This window comes from Phoca vitulina, unplaced genomic scaffold (genome assembly GCF_004348235.1).
Source record: "Phoca vitulina isolate PV1807 unplaced genomic scaffold, GSC_HSeal_1.0 scaffold47, whole genome shotgun sequence".
In the NCBI taxonomy this organism is placed as follows: Eukaryota; Metazoa; Chordata; class Mammalia; order Carnivora; family Phocidae; genus Phoca; species Phoca vitulina.
In genome coordinates, this window is record NW_022589750.1 from 9,364,625 (window position 1) to 9,384,105 (window position 19,481).

A 19,481-nucleotide genomic window follows, 5' to 3' on the forward strand; every position below is an offset into this window, starting at 1 on the left:
TTTGCCACCAAAGTTTCCTGGAGCCCCAGAGCCAGCACGTAGGGCTGGGAAGATCCCCTGACTCTGTCCTGCATCTGGGCCGTTATTGGGACTTTAGGAGCTGGAGGGGCAGTTGATCTTCCTCTGAGACATTGCCTTCCTCTAGTTGGGAAGCCGGGGCAGGATTCTTCAAGGTGCCTGTGAATAGGATGGAGAGCACTGCGGCTTGGCCCTTGGGCTGTGTCCCCAGGAGGACAAACAGGAGGAGGCCACAGCCATGAAACCACATACTCTGTGTATCGCAGGTAATCCTGAAGTCCCCAGCAACGCCTCTCCCTACCTCCCCCTTCCACAGGCATTTCCTGAACCCCTGACTTGGTGCCAGTCCTGGTCCTCCCAGGAGCTCACCGTCCCTTGGGTTAGAAACCAGAACACCTGAGACTTGCTGAAGAGCTGGAAGGAAGTGACAAGTAGGTGTTCAGGGAGCTCTGAGGAGAGCGTGAACCCAACCTGTAAGGAAGGCAGCAGATTTGGACACCCAGAGGAGCAGGAATGACACTGCCACAGAGAGCCAAGGAAAGCAAAGAACAGGGAACACTGGAGGGACCGGCTGTCACATGGAGGGAGGTGTGGGAAATGGGTCGGACTACGTGCAGCACTGGAGCTTCGCCTCTACCCTGAGGAGTGAGGCCTTGCAGGCATGGGCCTCATGTAGTTTCTGTCTGCATTAGAGGGATAAGCCTGGAGCAGAAAGACTTGTCTAAAGGAGAGGGTGCAGACTGAGCCCTGCAGTGTGCAGAAGGGGGAGAAATGAGGGGTGGGGGCAGAGGGGCAAGTAGCCGCCTGGGAGGTTCTGAAGATACTCGGCACCAGGCTGAGGGGGACATTGAGCAGAGATCTTCAAGGCCTCCTGCCTGGGTGAGGAGAGAGAGGGGTTGCACACACACCACCTGGTAGGGCAACCCCACAACCATTCCTGTTGGGGATGTCCAGGTGGAAGGCCCAGCAGGCAGTGGGTATGGGACTGGGGTTGGAATGCTTGGGGCAAGATGAGGGGCAAGGTGACTTTCAGAGTCTTGGCACTGAAATGACGGGGTGGCAGGACTCAGGGGAAGGGAGACACAAAAAGGGCAGGCAGACAACCTATGGGTTTGTGAGGGCCATGGTCAGGGACCCAGGAGCCTGGGAAACCAGCAGGCTTTGGGGCCAGAGTCTGGAGGAGCCTCCCTACACAGGGGTCAGAGGTGATGCGGGGCTGTCATGGGGAGGGGTCGGCGCCACAGGCACAAGCAAGTAGAGTCTTGGAAAGAGAAGGCGAAAGGAGAGGAGAGCCGACTGCAGATGAAGTGGGAGCTACTGAAGAGTCCAGAAAGGGCATGCTGTGGAGAAAGTTATGCCTCGGAACAGGCTTCTGGGTGAGAGGAAGGAGCCAAGACCGTTGGTGGAAGGCAGCAGGGGAGAGACAGGAGAAGCAGTCCCCACACTAGAATGGCCAGGACGCAGCTCACGACAGTGGGGAAAGGCATCGGAAGTGACTTCTCAGGGGTGTGGGGGCTGGGGGCTCCGGTAGTCGGGGGAAGCTGGGGATCAGCAAGGCTGGCCTATCAGTGGGGGCTCAGGGAGATGCCCCCGCAGCTGCGGGATAGGTGAGGGGCCCTCTCTAACCCCCGCTGGGTCCCCAGGCGCAGCCCAGGGGGCGGGAGGTGAGGTCACGTTTATGGCTGGACTGGGGGAAGCAGCAACAGCCTCAGTGTCTCCCAGGTGACAGCCTGAAACAGGCCAGTGAGGAGGTGGGGGTGGAGAGGCGAGAAGTGCTTAGACGTGGAGGGGGTCCTGGCCCAGACACACACTCTCTCTCTCCAGGGCAGGGGCTCCGGCCACTGCGGCTACTCACCAGGGACAGCCGGCTCTGATGGCTCCTCACACAGGGTCGGCAGCGTCTGCTCCCACGAGGCCCAGTTCACTTCCTCCACCCTGAGGGCAACAGAGCAGCTCCGAGGCTCTGGGAAGCCACTCTGTGCAGCATGCTTTGCCCCCAGAGAGGGGCCCGCGTAGACACGGGTAGCCACAGGGACCGGGAGGAGGATGGGCTTTCGCCACCCTTCTCGCTGGACACTGGGCCACCCACCATCCCGCCCCGGTGTCCTTGCGGCTATCACCCTGCTGCCCCTGGGCCACGTCTGCAGCGGAGGAAAAGGCATCTGGGCACAGTGACCTGGCTTTGCCCTCAACATCTAGAGAAGAGTCTCGATCAGGTGTGTCTTTGTGTTCCTGGGCTCCGGAGCCCTTCTGCGGCTACTGCACAGGCCGAAGACCCCTCCCCTCTCCTTGCTCAACTGCTGTCTCACGACAGCGTGTTTCTGGCTGTGCATTTGTCACCAGGTTGTCTCTCCCATGGAAGCTTTGTTTTCTGTGGGCGGGTCATCGCCTCTGTGTCAGGCTGGGGGAGTGGGGAGGGCAGAGCAGACCGGCCAGGCGAGGCTGGTGTGCTTAACCTGAGGGTCCGTCTGGCTTATTGGCCTCCTAACTGTCCCTCTTTCAGGCCAGAAGGAGTAGGTCAGGGGCCACCAGGGAGGGGACAGGCAGTGAGTGTCAGGCCTGGGCCTATGGGATCCGGCATCCCTGACCTCCCCCGCCCGGGGCAGAGTGCCTGGTGCTCCTAGGCTCTGCCTCTCCCACCAGACCTGACTCCTGGCAGCTTTTAAGAGAGTAAAGCTGAAAAAAAAAAAAAAAAAGAGTAAGGCTGGGGGGGCGCCTGACTGACTCAGAAGAGCATGTGACTTGATCTCCAGGTCGTGAGTTCGAGCACCACATTGGGTATACAGATCACTTAAATAAAAATTTAAAAAGGGGGGGCGCCTGGGTGGCTCCATCCTTAAGCATCTGCCTTTGGCTCAGGTCATGATCCCAGGGTCCTGGGATCGAGTCCCGCATTGGGCTCCCTGCTCAGCGGGGAGCCTGCTTCTCCCTCTCCCCCTGCTTGTCCTCTCTCTCTTTCTCTTGGTCAAGTAAATAATAAAATCTTAAAAAAAAAAAAAAAAAAGAGTAAGGCTGGCCTGCCCCACGGCAGCCTCCAGGGGTCACTGGGAGAGCAAGGCCCCCAGGCCGCCCTCCCCTGCCTCCCTGCCTCCCTCCCTCACCTGAAGCACCAGCGCTCGTCGGGGCTGCCGTCCGGCCTGGTGCCAACGGTCAGCTTCACGCCAGCCCGCTGCTTCTTCCTCCTGCACCACCAGTAACCGTTCTCCATCTCCAGGACAGAGATGGCTTTCTGGGGACAAAGACACATCAGACAGTAGCCAGGAAGATACCTCACAGCACTTGACAGTATAACCCAGAGTCTGCTAAGCACGTGGATTTGAGTCTAGCTCCAACATTTGATTGCCTGAGGGATGGAAGCCCCGCAGCTCCCCCTGAATCTGTTTCCCCGATTGCAGATGGACGGGTGTTGGGAAGTCAGCACATAATGCGTGCCCAGCAATTACTTGCGTGGTCACAGATTCCAGAATTCCACACCACGGGGTGCAGAAGCTTATTTGCTCTGCCCACTGGCACACGAGCGGATTAGGTGGGGCACTGAACTTGCAGGTGAGGGCACAGGCTCAAGAGGAGTAAGGTGCTTGCCCAAGCTCAACGGTAATCGGTAAGAGTCCACCTTCCCAGCAAGGCTCTCTGAGCACCAACTGCCCACCTCCACCCCGGAAGCAGGTACTGCTTTTACAGTAGGCAGGTGTCACATCAGCCCCCAGCTACAGGGGCCTCTGCACCCCGACTGCCTCCAGGCTGGGCCCAGTCCCAGGACTGCACATCCTGCCTCACCCCCCAAGCCGAGCCCACTGACTGTATGATGAACACAGAAGGGGAGCTGCATGAGGGCAAGGATTCTATCTCATTCTCGGCTGTGTGTTTCGCACCTAGAACCGAGCCAAGCTTTGCGATAGGCTCTCAAGAAATACTTGATCATGAGCATGAGCATGATTAACACATTGAGCACCTACTATGTGCCAGGCCCTGTCCCAAGGGCTCTAGATCTATGAGCTTATTCAATCATCACGATAGCCCTAAGAAGGAAAGCAAGGATGGGGGGCGGGGCGGGGGCTCAGCTCGGCTGGGTCCTGCACGCTCCTCACGGGGCCCAGGCAGAGGGAGGGGAGCCGCCCGCCGCACCTGCAGCTTCCAGATGCTCCAGCTGTCAGTGGCGACACTGTTGACGGTCTCGCTCATGAGGGCGATGAGCATGTTGAGCAGCAGGATGTAGGTGAGCAGCACGTAGGCCAGCAGCAACAGCAGGACCACCCCGCGGAAGCGCAGCTGGTCCTGGAAGGCCAGTTCTCCCATGCCGATGGTGAACTTGAACAGCTCCAGGGAAGCGTCCAGGATGTCACCGTATGGGGAAGAGCTGCCCTCCTCATCCGTCTGTCCTGCCCCAGGCTGCGCTGCCTCCGTGGCATTGGGACCCCTGGGGGCCCCGGGGTCCCGGGCTTCCCGGCTCAGGCTCACCAGGGCTGCAGGGAGGGGAGGAAGGAGGATCCTCAGCCTGGGGAGGCCAGGGGGCAGCCTCCAGGGTGTACAGAGTGGGCAAGGGACAGGCAGGGGCGAGAGGGGGGACTTTACCTACAGCGAAGCCGAAAAGGAAGACTAAGTAGACGAGCAGGAAGCGGAGCAGGTCCCGCAGAATGACCTAGAACACACACACCCAGGAGCCAGGATGGGTGGCTGGGACATCGGGCCTGACCCCTGACCCCTGCCTCAGCCCCGAGCATGGGTTCCCATGTACACAGCACCCACACGCACAAATGTGTGCATACATGAGGCCCCGTGGAGCTACACACAGTCTTTACAAAGACATCTAATCAGGGGCGCCTGGGTGGCTCAGTCAGTTAGGCGTCCGACTCTGGATTTCAGCTCAGGTCATGATCCCAGGGTCATGAGATCAAGCCCCCAGTCTGCTTAAGATTCTCTCTCTCCCTCTGCCCCCTCCCCCTCACTCGCTCTCTCAAAAAAAAAAATAGCATAGAGCAATCTGTAATGTTCTCATCTGTCTCTCTTAGTGTTTTCATGTCCCCTACCAGAATGTCAGCTGCAGCAGAGGTGAGGACTTGCCCATTTTGTTAGCGACCGAAGGAGCGTATTCCAACACTTAGAACAGGGCCTGGCCCGCAGGACACACTTCCTAAACTTCGGTTGAATAAGTAAATGAATAGAGAAAAGTCCACACGCCCGGACGTCCCAGGGCACGGGTAGGCAGATGAGCTAATGTGCACCGTGTCCGCGCCTCCACTGGCCTAGGATGCACGTACTCCCCTGGGGTCACGTGTTTGCTTACCCGTGCAAAGCACAGACCCCTGAGGGCAGACGCCTGCACGCTCATGCTCCTGCCTACAGTCCGCGAGCGGCTGGCCTTTGTACACACGGACAGACGTGCTCTCGCGTTTTCCTCTGCCCAGGTCAGCTGTGGAGGAGGGCGCCTGCCCGCTGAGGCCCAAGGGAGCCCTGCTGGAGTGTGGTGCCCAGCTTTGCCTGGTCAGGCTACACCGCGGCCACCCCCGTTTCGTCTCTCACCTTCTGGATCATGACGCTGTAGATGCCCGTGTGCTGCAAGCCCCGTGTGTAGTAAAGCAGGTTCAGCCAGCCCAGCACGAGCGAGGACACAAGCAGGGGCAGGTACCATTCCACGGCCAGGAAGCACAGCACCTCGGACAGCACCGTGAGCAGGGCCTGCACCAGGCTGTGCGGGGACAGGATTCCGGTCAGCTTGCAGGCCGCCTGGCGGGCCCCCCCCCCCACATTACAGATTGCGGACCACTGCGCCCTCTCCCACCACGGCCTGATGCACGAGAAGGTCTCCATCTGTCTGGGGCCGGGCCCGATCGGGTGCACAGCGAGCGCTCAGTACAGGGAACTCTCAGGGATGGGAGGCCCAGGCCTGACAGCCGGCGCTTTGGTCCCAGGCCCCCGGCACTCCCTGGCTCCGGGTCCTCTCCTCTCGAGCCAGCCTGGTGCCTTCTGCCACACCAGCCTCTCCGGGGCCTGGGACAGGGGAGGGGAGGGGGGCCCACGTACAAGAGCAGTTCAAAGTAGCTGTCCACGAAGGAGATCCAGATGAACAGACGGCGCCTCCAAAAGTACCACAGCTGTGGGACGAGGAGCACAGGGGTGTGAAACGTGCTCTCCAGGCCGTGGGGCCTCAGCCTGGGGTCCCCACTGTGCCCCTGCCTGCTGGCCTGGCTCTGTGACCTCAGGGGCTCAAGCAGCCTCTTGGACTTGGGGAGTGGGGGTGGGGTTCATGAATCCTGCTGAGAAAGCTTTGAAGCCTGTTTCCAGAAAGTGTAGCCACCCACAGACATCCAGACAATGCCAGGGGCCTCCGAGCTCCCCGTGGATCCAGATGAACCCGCTTACTACCCCTAGTGAGGGGAAGAGCGCCCTCCCCTCCCCCACCCCTGGCCTCACATGGACACCCCCCCAACCTGGATCTGGTCCCCAAGTCCTGCCCACTCTGGGAGAGGCTCAGTGTCACAGTGCCCAGCCTTGCCTCCCGCATTTTCACCTCAAAAGGCCCTGCTGGAGGAGTTGGCCTGAGCCTGCCCCCGCCCTCCTGTCTGTGGTTCCCAAGTGAGGAATGCCCCAGCCAAGGGACCTGGGGGTGGGGGCACTGCCGAGGAGTCACAGCAGTCACGTGGTTCCCCACGGGCACCCCAGAAATCGCAGCAGGGAGGTACCAGCCCCAGAACCCAAGGCCCTCAGCTGCCCTGAGGCTGGGAGGGGTGGGACTGGGTAGAGGATTCGGTTTCCGTGGTTTCCGGAGAAATGAAGGGATTATGGTTAACTCCCTCTAAGGCCCCTCCTGGCGGGATTCTACGTTTGCTTCTGGGGGGTTCTGGGAGCCCATAGAGTTGTGGAGTCTGGGGGTGGCGGTGGGGGGAATGGGAAGAGCCCTCACCTGGCCCACGAGGAGGTAGACCCCCCCAAGCAAGACCAGGATGTGGCCCAGGAGCAGCACGGGGTCTCCAGCAGTCACTTCCGGGGACAAGAAGGCCTGCGGAAGAGACACTCTGGTAGGACCTGGGGCCTGGAGTCCCCTTCCAACCGTGAGACTCTTGGCCGAGGGCCCGGTCTGAGCATGAGCTGTGGAGAGGCCACGCAGAGCCACACAAGGAACACGGGCTCCCGGGCAGGACCCCCGCATTCTAGCCTATCAGAGAGGCACACTGTCGTGGCTTTGAGGGTGGGGTCGGGCGCCAGACTGCCCGGGTTCAAAGCCTCAGCATGAGGATCTGCAGAGGGTCTGGCTATCCACGCCCTATCTTCTTCCAGGGTCGTTCCCAGGAGGCCTCCCCCAGAACGCGCCCCTGCCCGGCCTTGCCTTCTCCAGGGCCGGCTGGTGGTAGGCCACAGCGGTGAAGAGGAACATGTAGGTCAAGTAACACAGGAAGTTGAAGAAGAATTTGGGGATTAGCAGGTCCCATTTTGCCTGCAGCAGTCTGTTGAGCGGTTCCAAAACCACCATTCGGTGTCGGTGCTGGGGGTGGGAATGTGAGAGCTAGGGGTACATTCAGCAAGGATATATATGGGGCCCGCTCAGGTCAGGCTCGATGCAAGGGCTGAGGGAAATGGAGGGGGGGGGACTCCAAATGAGCCCTCCCCACTCGGCCTCCACCCTACCCTCATGGCTATGGGCTGACGGAGCGCCTCATTCTCCAGCCCAGAGCAGGTGTCAGTCAACAGAGGGGCCCTCAGTGGTTGCCCCGAGGCCCCCCGGCATGTTCCCCAGGTCGGGTGAGACTGGTGTGTGGAATGAGCATGGGCCCGGTGGGCACATCCCCACTGGCACAATCCCGGGGCAGCTTTGGTCCCAAGGGCAGCCCTGAATTATGGACCTTGCAGGGAGCTCTGCCGGGTCCCCTTACACACACCCCTGCCCCCGTGGGCTCACCGGGCTTCTGCAATGAAAGGCAATGATCTCCAGCACTGAGTTCTCCTCCCAGCTGTCCACGGAGGCCAGATCATACAGCGACACCCGGACTGGCCCGTAGCACCACTCAGTAAACTTTCGGGAAAGTGACTGGCATGGCCCTGCGAACTCCCGCTGTAGGATGTGCCTGAAAATCTGCAGGGTGGGCCACATGAGCTTGGCCTGCACAGCCACCTCTTGGCATTGACCTGTGGGGGGTGGGGCTGGGGGCCTAGGAAACACTCAGCACCCTGCAGAGCTGCCCACCAGCTGCAAAGCTGCAAGCAGACACACGCACACACCCCGGACACACGGGCCCTTGCGTGTATGAACGCTCACACATCTCACGTGCTCATCCACAATATAAACACTCCCATCCACTCCCATATGTCCAGGTCTGCAGTGAACCTGGCTCTTCCTTCCCCACTCCTGCCCCGAGGCCTCTTCCTGGACTCCTATCATGGCAGAGGGACCCCCAGCCCGGGGCTCCTGGAGGCCCCTTGAGATCCAAGCTACAAGTATGTGCACACTTCTGCGGTCAGAGCTCAGAGCTTCCAACAGACTAGAAAGCATCCCTAAGTGGAACAGGTTAAGAGGCAATTTGGTTTTGGCGTGCCTGGCTGGCTGAGTCGGTGGAGCAGGCGGCTTTTGATCTCGGGGTCGTGAGTTCGAGCCCCATGTTGGGTGTAGAGATTACTTAAAAAAAAGAAGGAGAAGCGGGGCGCCTGGATGGCTCAGTCGGTTGGGCATCTGCCTTTGGCTCAGGTCATGATCTCAGGGTCCTGGGATCAGACGGGTCCTGGGATCAAGCCCTGCGTCAGGCTCCCTGCTCAGTGGGGAGTCTGCTTCTCCCTCTCCCTCTGCCCCTCCCCCTCGCTCATCCTCTCTCTCTCAAATAAATAAATAAAAATCTGAAAAAAAGAAAAAAAGAAGAAGCAATTTGGTTTTACAAATGAGGAATGGGGAAAGGAAAGGCCACCCAGCCATGCCTCTGGACAACAAAAGGAGGTTCTCACACCACAGGAACCTCAGGGAATAAAATAGTAAAACTTCCATTTATGTTTATTTTTACCTTAAGCTTTAAAAAAGCCTGTGTTCGAAGCATGGAGCCCTGTGTAAAATGCACAGTTTGCACGCCATGAAGCTTCACTGATAAGGAGGCTCAGACAACCTACTGGTTGTCATTAGAAAAAAAAGCAGGGCTGAGTCATGCTTACTTTTTATACCAAAATAACTTCCAGCCAAATGAGTTTTAGGCATTCAAAATAAAACTGCAAAAGTCTGGAGGAAAATATGGATACGGAATATATATGTACACGCACACACACAAGGTTTTTTATAGATACAGCCTCAAAGAAGGCATTGAACAGTAGCAAAACCAAGGAACTCTAAAGGAAAACATAATTACAGTTGTATATAGGAAAATGTAAAAATTCTTCAGGGCAAAAAATCCCGTAAGAAATGTTTTTATGGGGTGCCTGGATGGCTCTGTTGGTGAAGCAGCCAGCTCTTGATTTCGGCTCAGGTCATGATCTCAGGGTCCTGGGATCGAGCCCTGCATCGTGCTCCCTGCTCAGTGGGAAGCCTGCTTTTCCCTCTGCCTCTGCGTCTCTCTCTCTGACTCTCATGAATAAATAAATAAAACATTTAAAAATAAAATTAAATAAATAAATAAATCTTAAAAAAAAAGAAATGTTTTTACTATCAAAACAGGAGAAAAATTTGCAACTATTATAGAAAACAAAATGCTAATGCATTCCTTATATAGGACACTTACCAATCAATCTGAAGAAAACCTAATAGCAAATCTAATGGCATAACAGGCAAAGAATATGAAAAGACTGTCTCTTAATCAAGGAACCCAAATGACTTAAAAATCCCAGTGTTTTATAATGTAATATATCAGTTCAGTAGTTCATATATAATTTATCAATAAACACACATATATTAGAGGTGCATGCTGCACGTGTTCTTACTACCAGGAGAGTTCAATCAAAAACTGTGGACACTGGGACGCCTGGGTGGCTCAGTCGGTTAAGCGTCTGCCTTCAGCTCAGGTCATGATCCCAGGGTCCTGGGATCAAGCCCCATGTCCGGCTCCCTGCTCAGTGGGGAATCTCCTTCTCCCTCTCCCTCTGCCCCTCCCCCTGCTTGTATGCATTCTCTCTCTCTCTCAAATAAATAAATAAAATTAAAAAAAAAAAAAAAAGTAGGGAGACCGGTGATCTAGAAGACTGCTCCGGGCTCTCTCTGCAGAAAAATCAGAGCGAGTCCTATTGCTTCCTGGACAGGTGGGGAGGGGATGGGGGCTAGGTACTCACCTCGATTTTGCCCTCCTTGGCGGCCAGCTTCAGGGGCGTGAGGCCCTGCAGGTTGGGGATGTCCTCGAGCTGCACTGTGGGACAGAGACGGGCCCCCGCGAGGAGAAGCCCATCGTACATGCGGATCACCAGTGCACTGTTCTCGGCTGAGTTGTCTGCGATCATTACCAAGGCGTGCAGCACCGTGTTGCCCAGTGAGTCGGCCGCCTGCAGGCTGGCAGGCTGATGAGGGTTCTCCAAGAGGTAGGTTACCACATCCCACTGCTTGGTGCACGCGGCCAAAGAGAGGGGCAGCTCGCCTGGGGGCCGGGGAGGGGGGCAGCTTGAGCCTCAGGCCTCCCAGCTTCCACCTGCCTACTCCTCGTGCTCCCTGGACAGAAGGCCAGGCCTCCTTCAAGAGAGTCAGGCACCCACAGGAGAGGACAGAACGCTGCCTTGGGATCCTGGGCCCACCCAGGTCTGTGCTATGAGGGAAGATGGTCCCTGGCCCCCTGGAGGGCAGCTGCGCCTTTTCCACTCGTAAAGGCAGCCCTGTCCAGCTCTTGACCCAAGGGAGATGTGACCAAAGCTCTTTACCATCTAAAGGAGCAGAACATGGGGCCTAAGCTTTCGGCTCCGGTGGTGATCTCAGGGTCGTGAGATCGAGCCCCGAGTTGGGCTCCACATTCAGTGCAGAGTCTGCTTAAGACTCTCTCTCCCTCTCCTTTTGCCCCTCCCCTGCCATGCTCACTTGCTCACTCTCTCTAAAATAAATAAATCCTTTAAAAAATAAAATAGGGGGGCGCCTGGGTGACTCAGTTGGTTGGGCGTCTGCCTTCGGCTCAGGTCATGATCCCAGAGTCCTGCAATCGAGCCCCACATCAGGTTCCCTGCTCGGTGGGAAGCCTGCTTCTCCCTCTCCCGCTCTCCCTGCTTGTGTTCCCTCTCTTGCTGTCTCTCTGTGTCAAATAAATAAATAAAATCTCAAAAAAAATAAAAAATAAAAATAAAAAATAAAACAGGGCGCCTGGGTGGCTCAGCCGTTAAGCGTCTGCCTTCGGCTCAGGTCATGATCCCGGGGTCCTGGGATCGAGCCCCGCATCAGGCTCCCTGCTCTGCGGGAAGCCTGCTTCTCCCTCTCCCCCTCCCCCTGCTTGTGTTCCCTCTCTCGCTGTGTCTCTCTCTGTCAAACAAATAAATAAAATCTTTAAAAAATAATAAAATAAAATAAAATAAAATGAAGGCCCTATCTGGTCAGGTTTCCCACACACAGTTCTGTCAGCCCCTTCCCCTCCCCCGGTCTGGATGTGGATGTGTGGGGAGCTTCCTTGCCCAGACAAGGCTAAAACATCTCCTAAGACAAACTGCTTTTGCAGGCAGCCCAGTGATTAGAAGCATGAGGCCCTTGGGGTCGAACAGATCTGGGTTTAAGGGCCCAGCCCTGCCACACATTAACCATGTGACCTTGGGCACGGCCTTATCTCCTCCACACCTCAATTTATCCAAGAAAGGCTCCTCACCAAAGTAGAAGCAAGTCCCCTGGCTCTTTTTCTGGAAGAAGTGGCCGCAGGCCCGGGCATGCACATCGGCCCCATTCTCCACCAAGAGCTTCACACACTGCAGGCTCCTTTTCTCGATAGCAATATGCAGAGCACTGTGGCCTCGGTAGTACTCATCCGTGCATTGGGCGTTGACCAGGGGCTGGGGATTGCCAGAGTCCCGGTCGATCTGAAGCAATGGCAGGATGCAGGCATTGGCCCCATCCTGCAGGTTTAGCACGGCCTTCATCAGGCACGTCTTGCCCGTGGAGCCCTCTGTGGGAGAAGGGGAGGGGAAGGGGCAGCAGGGTGCTCGTGCGTGGAGTGGCTGGGCTGCCCACCAGCCTGCACAGTGAGCCCAGGCTCCAAAGTACCCCTTGGGAGGATAAAAAAACGATTGTCACACACACGACTGGTGGAATCAGAGTCATGCTGCAATGTATGAAGGCTCCAGCCAACAGGTATTAAAATACCAACAGGTATGACTATAATTTCTGCCCTAGAAAATAAGTTTCTAAGGCATAATTTGTTGTCCATGCAACATGGTCTACACCAGAACATTCAGAGCACATGTTTGCTAAGTGTCTCCACTGCTTAAAGGCTCTGTCTCCTCGGGCAGGTCACGTGGCCTCTCTTAACCTCAGTTTTCCTGACTGTAAAATGGGACTATTCCAGGCTTGTTCTGAGGGCCAAATGGGATTATATACAAAATTTTTAGCACCCAGAGGGCCTGGCACGCAGTATGTGGAGGCCAAAAACGACACACAACCTAAATGGCCATCATTAAGGAATTAGTTAACTAACTTGTGGTAAATGTACACAGCAGAAAACTCTGTGTTTGTCAAAGTGACTGACTTAGAGGTCTATGTACTGAAGTGGAAAGTAGGAGATGTAGTATATGGCACGACCCTTTACGTAAATATATACCTAATATATTTAAACGCTTTGAAAAGAGATTCGCCAAATCATTAACAGGGATCCAGGATGTCCTACTGTTTTTACCCTCAGCTTTAGACATGTCATTACTAACTGAATCTTCTAGAATACACAAATGCTATTTTTCTAATCAGCCCAAACGATCAAGATACTTCGATTTGGGGCAAAAAAATGTTCTGAGATGGGTGAAGTGTATGGTATGTGTATTACATCTCAACAACACTGTTAAGACAAAAAGAAAAAAGAAAACGAAAACAATGCACTGAGGAAGCCCGTGAGTATCCATTTGGCCACTGAAATGGGCTGAGGCTGGCAGAGGTAGGTCAGGAGCCCGTGGGGTGGGTGGACGTGGGAGGCACAGCCTTGACCGAAGTAAGGCATTCGGGCCGGAGGGTTGCTGAGAACACTCGGCCTTTGGCTCCTGACCACGGTCACGGCCGACCTGTCAGCCGAGTCTCAGCACAGCGGGCAGGACCGCAGTGGCTCTGGCCCACAGGGCAGGCCTACCTGTGTACTCTGAGTCGGTGAGGTACTTGCTGGTCCGGGACAGGTACTCCGGTAAGCCAGCCAGATCCTCAGGGACGCCCCGGGCAACCGCGCTGAAGAGCCGATCACGGTCAAAGCGGTTTGAGTCCGGCTGGCTGTGGGGATTGATTTGTGTCTGATGTTGTGGAAGAACCATGGGCGCCCCCAGGAAGCCCCCGACCCCGGGGAGCCCTTGCAGGGAGTCCTGTGAGCACTGTGCACTGTGCAGGCTCATGAGCCCCGTGGGACCTTTCTGAGCACCTCTACAGACGAGGTGCTGTTTAGCATCTAGCAGTTTCTGGTGACACGGAAGGGGAAGGAGTGTGGGGTACCCCTCCTGGGGATGCCCCTATCCACAGAGGCCAGCCCACACCTGGGGCTCCTGAAACCACGGCCAGCAGATGTGAAGGGACAAACAAAGGTGGGGGGGCTCTTTGATGCTCTGGGGGAGCCTCAGGTCCCAGCTTCACCAAGGAAGGCTTTGGTGACTCTCTCGTGAGTGGGGGATGGTTGGGCTCGGTCACGTGTTAAGCTATAGCTGTGTGACTGATGGAGGCAGGCCCTGCCTCCTCCATGCCGGGAAGCCACGTGTCTGCTGGGCCTGACCAGACACACTCAGCTGCCCAGCAGGCCACGTGGCCACATGACCGAGAGGGCCCTGCGGCTGACTAGGGCGCCCTATGGGCAGTCCCGCCACGGGAAGTGGCTGTTTGGAGAAAACACTTCCTGTCACAGGGTGGCATCCCCGTCTTGGGGTAGGGCAGCCCAGAGAGAGCAGATTGGGGTCCGATGCGAGGGGGCTATTCTGCCTGTCAGGCAGGCTACCCGGCTCCCAGAAGCCTCACACGCATCCTCCCCCGGCCTGGTCTGAATCTGACGGTGGTCTTCCAACACCAACGATATGGGGTCTCCGGGCTGGGACGCCAAGGGCTGGGGCCACATCTCAGGCATGAGGGCGGAGGAAGGGGCTTTCCTGACAGAGTCCTGACTTGCCCAGGAGGATTCGCCAGCCTCGTGCATCGGACTTCACACTGAGGGGGGAGGCCAGGCGAACCCCACACATACCCAAAGGGGCACGGGGGCTGGGCCAGGCCACCAAGTCTGACTCAGGGGGCCCCACCCCCATTTGCTGCCTCACCTGACACCCGCTTTTTTGCGGTAGTTGAGGTTCACTTTGATCTGAGGGGAGGAGTGCCGGTCCTCCCCCTGGAACGGTGACTCCATGGGGGGTGGCCCATCCCCGAGGCCCGGCTTTCCTTTGTCCCCCTCACCGCCATCTTCTGGGCCTCCATCCCACGTCTGGAGCCTGAACGCCAGAGGGCTGGAGGGCGAGGCCATCCTAAGGGGAGGAGGCTGCTCTGTCCAGCTCAAACCTGGTGGAGACAGAGTCGTCAGAGGCTCCTCCTTCTTCCCAGCCCCTGGGTTGGGGTGGGAGGTCTGGCTGAGGCCTGCAAAAAGAGAAGTTTAGAAGCTGAGTACAAGTAGACCCACCCACGGAGTCAGCCGTGAGGGAGGCAGGCAGAGGGTGAGGAGAGAGGGAGCGCCCTGGAGTGAGGATGGAACAGGGGAGGAACAGGGACCCAAGGGGTCTGCCTATTGACGTAGTCCCACATGAAGGGTTGAGATTGTCCCTGACTTTCCCTCCGGGACTTCCTGATATCTGAGAGACCACAACCGCTCGATGCAGGATAACAGACTTTTGAGTTCGCAGCTCGAACCTTTCTCTGCCTCACCTCTTGTCCAGTGGCCGATATTCACAGCAGGTAAGAGTTCTGTTGCAGGCCAGAGGCGGGTCACTCACCCTCTTGCCACAGAACAGGAGCATGCTGGGGGAAACGGTTGGAAAACCGGTCTATCAAACCTCTTATCTTGCTACCGGGACAACTAAGGCCCAGAAAAGGGAAGTGACTTACCGAGGTTTTCAGCTGTTGGGGGAGCCTGGTCTACAACCACAGCACCCTACCATGACGATCCTCTTCAGTTCTCAGTATCTTTCAGGGCCCATCCCTGTTTTCAGTCTGATTCATCTCTGAAAGCATCAGAGGCTACCTCTCTCTGTGCTTTAGGGTGTCTGGGGGCTTCAGAGTGGGGAGGGAGACCCCTGGCTGGTGGCCCAAGCTCCCCCTGACAGGCAGCCCCACCTCGGGCCCTGGCTGGGGCTCTGGGCTCTGACAGGGGGTGCTTATGGGGAAGGCGCTGTGCCCCCAGCAGGTAGGAGCAGAAAGAAGGAAGAAGAGTCCGCGATGGGTGGGGGGGACAGCAGGGTGGGAGAAGGGGGCAGGGAGCAGAGAAGAGCATGGGAAAGGAAAAGAAGGGCCAGAAGTAGAGAGGGTGGGTGGTGGCAGGGCTTGGGCTGTGTCCCGTCCAGGCTCCCACAGCCCTCAGGGACCTGGTGGGGGTGGAGGAAGGACGCATTTTCCCACATAAGCAGGGGAGGCCGGGACCTGGCTCACTGCTTCGACATGCAGGGTTTTTTTTTGTTTGGTTGGTTGGTTGGTTTTGATTTTTTGCTTCAGCATGAGCCACCACCTTTCTGCCCAATCTGGGGCGTCCTCCCCAAGCCACACACCGTTTAGCCTGGCGTGTGTCCCTAACCATCCCCCCATCCCCCCAATCTGCCTCACCGGCTGCCCCCCCCAGCCCACCATTGCCAAGCGTCAGCAGCAACAGCTCCCTGTCCAGCCCCCCGCCCCCTGTCCTGGAGCCCTGAGCCGCACCGGCCGGGAGGAAGGGGTCTGGCCGTCCAGGTGGAGGCCGGAGCCCCTTGAAGACCCTGGCTCGCGGGGCTGGAGAAGCAGGGAGCCCCCGCCCTCGGGCTCCCCTGCCCTGATCAGTTACTGTCGGGCTCCGGGCCGCCCCCTCCCCAGACGTGCCCCGATCACCCCCCGACTTACCCCGCAGGCCGAGGCTAGGGCGTGGAGGCGGGCGGGGGCCGCGGACCGCTGGGATCCCGGGCCTCCGGGACCGCGGGGGCTGCGGGAGGAAGTGAAGCCGGGAGGGCGGCGGACGCTGGCTGCCGGGAGCCGCAGAACCTCCCCAAGCCTGCTCGGAGCTCCGCCAGCGGGCTGCGGTCTCGGGGTGTTCCGCACCCTCAGCCCACCCGGCCCGCCGGCATGGTGGGGAGTGGGGGGAACTCTCCCAGCTCGGGACAGGCTGGCCATCGGTGAGTGACCATCTGGGCCACTGGCCACACCCTGCTGTCGGGAGACACGCCCCGCCTCCCCACCCCCACTGTCTAGCCAAGGAGGGCCCAGGTGGGGGTGGGGGCAATCAGAGGCAACCCTTGGGTGCTGGGACCTCGCCTCAGGTGGGAGCCGGCACGGAGTGTGTGTGTGTGTGTGGTGGTGGTGGGGGGGAGGTTCTTGCCGCACTGTGCTGACGTCTACCTTCTCCCGTGCCCACCACGGGCCTTCCAGGGGACACATCACAGGGCAGATAGAGTTAATATGGACGGGCCCCAGGGAGAGGAGAGACTCAGCCCAGCACACGCCCCTGGGAATGCACGCCACCCAACCAACTAGCAGTTTGAGGGGATTTTCCCACCTCCCGGGGCCTTCCCCCCAACCCCCCAGCCGGGGTGGGGGAGTGGGCGCCTGTCAGGGGCACACTTCCTTTAGTGAAAGGCACTTCCAGCACCAACCAGCAGGGGGGGACAGGGAGAAGGCTCCAGGTAATGCCGAAACCAAAACTGGTAGGGAGGGATTCCACACTGGGGCTTAAGGACTCAGTCACCCACCAAGTAGACCTAGGACACCTCCCTCTCCCTAGCTCCCTAAAATCCAATCCTCGCCCCAAACCTACCAAATTATCTCTTTCTCCGTCTGGTCGAAACAACTATCTTCTCTCCCCTGGGAGACTGCAGCCACCCGCAAACTGGTCTCCCGGCTTCACACCAACCCCACCCTCACCCTCATAATCCATTCTCTGTACAGCAACTGGAAGGATCTTTCGAAAGTGAAAACCAGATCACCCCACTCCCCCGCTTAACCCCACATCCCACCCCAACCGATCGCTTCCCTTGGGGCTTCGCATAAAATGCAAACTCCATGCCATCTCCCTGTGCAGTGCAGATGCCTTTCTCCACCTTCATCTCTCAATACAACACTGTCTTGCTGGTTACACTCTAGACCTGCGCTGTCCAATCTGGTAGTCACTAACCACAGTGGCCATTTAAATGTAAATCAATTACAATAAAGTAAAATCAAACGTTCAGTTCTAACAGTCACAGTAGCCACATTTCAAATGCTCAATAGTCACATGTGGTTCGTGGCTACCATACTGGACCGCACAGATACGGGACTTCTCCATCACTGCAGAGAATTCCATGGGACAGCATGGCTCTAGACATTGGAACACATTTCAATGTCTTCTGTTGCCTCCAAGCCTTGCACAGTTGGTCCACCTGCCAGGAACAACCCTCCACACCACCACCACCCCGCCCCCCCCACACAAACACTGCCCTTGCTTTAGCCAACTCCTACTAATCTGTTGTCTCTCCATTTAAACATCAATTCCTGGGGCGCCTGGGTGGCTCAGTTGGTTAAGCGACTGCCTTCGGTTCAGGTCATGATCCTGGGGTCCTGGGATCGAACCCCGCATCGGGTTCCCTGCTCAGCGGGAAGCCTGCTTCTCCCTCTGCCACTCCCCCTACTTGTGTTCCCCCTCACGCTGTCTCTCTCTCTCTGTCAATTAAATAAATAAATAAAATCTTTAAAAAAAATAAACATCAATTCCTCTGGGTGGCCTTTCCTAGACTCTGGACTGGGTTGGGGGTCCCCACTATGTATTCCCATGACACTTTGTGCTTCTCTGATCATAACTCACTATCCATTATTGTTAACATTTATTTGTCTGGCTTCACCTTCAACAACAAATGCCTACCAAGCGTTCAGCATGGGCCAGACGCTGTGCCTAGTGCTTTACATGCAACTCTTAGAACAACCTTATTTCACAGACTGGCAAACTGAGGCTGGGCGAGGTTAGGCACCTTGTCCAAAGACACATGGCTGGAGGGGTGACAAAGCAAGGATTGAAATCCAGGGCCACACGCTTATGCACCAAGCTCTACTAGGGGCAAGGTTTTGCCTTTTTTTTTTGCCATATCCTCAGGACCCAGCAGCCTGCTTATGCTCAAGAAGCCTCCCCCCCCCCACCCAAGAAGGCTTTGAATGATTGGGTGGCTAATAATAATGCAGAGGACATTAACATAACAATAAAAAATTTAAAAATAATAATAATAATAATGCAGAGGACATTACTGTGTTGTTGGGGAAAAATTGAAGAGTACGTGGACACCCTCACATCCTTTGGAGGCATCACCACATCAGGTGACAATGACAACTGGGCAGAAAACCTCAATTGCAAACGCAGTTTATAAAAAGTTCTCAGATCATCAGCCATCAGGGAAAGGCAAATAAAAACCACAATGAGATACCACTTCATACCCACTGGGATGGCTCTCATCAAAAAGACAGATAATAACAAGTATTGGTAAGCATATGGAGAAATTGGAACGCTCACACACTGCTGATGGATCATAAAATGGTGCGGCCACTTTGGAAAACAGTCTAGCTGTTCCTCAAAAAATTAAACACATAGGGCGCCTGGCTGGCTTGGTTAGAAGAGCGTGTGACTCCTAATCTCCGGGTTCTGAGTTCGAGCCCCACGTTGGGTGTAGAGATTATGTATAAATAAATAAATAAATATGTAGTTACCATATGACCCAGCTATCCCACTTATTTCCAAAGGAATGTAAATGTATGTCCACACAAACACTTGTACACAAATGTTTACAGCAGTGTTTATTCATAATGGCCAAGTGGAAACAACCCAAACATCCATCAACTGATGAATGGATAAATAAAATGTGGTCTTTCCATACAATGGCATGTCATTCAGCCATAAAAAGGAATGAAGTAGTTTCCCATGCTACAACATGGATACACCTTGAAAAAATTAGGCTAAGTGAAAGATGCCAGTCACAAAAGATCTCATATTGCATGATTCCATTTATGTGAAATGTCTAGAAGAGGGAAATCTATGGAGACAGGAGATAGATTAGTGGTTGCTGAGGGCAACAGAGCTTGGGGGGATATGGGGAGCTAAAATGTACAGGACTTCTCTGGGGGGGAATGAAAATGTCCTAAATTTGACTGTGATGACAGTTGCACAATTCTGTAAATATCCTGAAGACCATTGAATTGTACACTTTAAATCGGTGAACTATACATAAATTCTACCTTTAAAAAAAAA

The 19,481-nt window shown here is 56.1% G+C and overlaps 1 protein-coding gene across 5 annotated transcripts; it reads right to left on the reverse strand.

Moving 5' to 3' along the window:
- Positions 1 to 55: 55 nt before the first annotated feature.
- TRPV2 (transient receptor potential cation channel subfamily V member 2) lies at positions 56 to 16,625 on the reverse strand. Of its 5 annotated transcripts, none has more exons than XM_032432028.1 (17): positions 16,124 to 16,625; positions 15,143 to 15,258; positions 14,963 to 15,055; positions 14,368 to 14,602; positions 13,212 to 13,345; positions 11,751 to 12,044; positions 10,252 to 10,550; positions 7,913 to 8,086; positions 7,343 to 7,498; positions 6,920 to 7,015; positions 6,040 to 6,110; positions 5,539 to 5,704; positions 4,591 to 4,657; positions 4,144 to 4,481; positions 3,120 to 3,247; positions 1,874 to 1,953; positions 56 to 177 (listed from the first exon to the last, which is right to left on the reverse strand). In XM_032432028.1, exons 4-17 carry the CDS (start codon positions 14,565 to 14,567, stop codon positions 83 to 85), a joined length of 2,298 nt encoding a protein of 765 aa, XP_032287919.1. In that variant the 5' UTR covers positions 14,568 to 14,602; positions 14,963 to 15,055; positions 15,143 to 15,258; positions 16,124 to 16,625; the 3' UTR covers positions 56 to 82. The 5 variants fall into 5 exon arrangements, with proteins under 5 accessions (XP_032287919.1, XP_032287920.1, XP_032287922.1 ...); XM_032432029.1 differs by having other exon boundaries at positions 14,368 to 14,677; XM_032432031.1 differs by lacking the exon at positions 15,143 to 15,258.
- Positions 16,626 to 19,481: the final 2,856 nt, after the last annotated feature.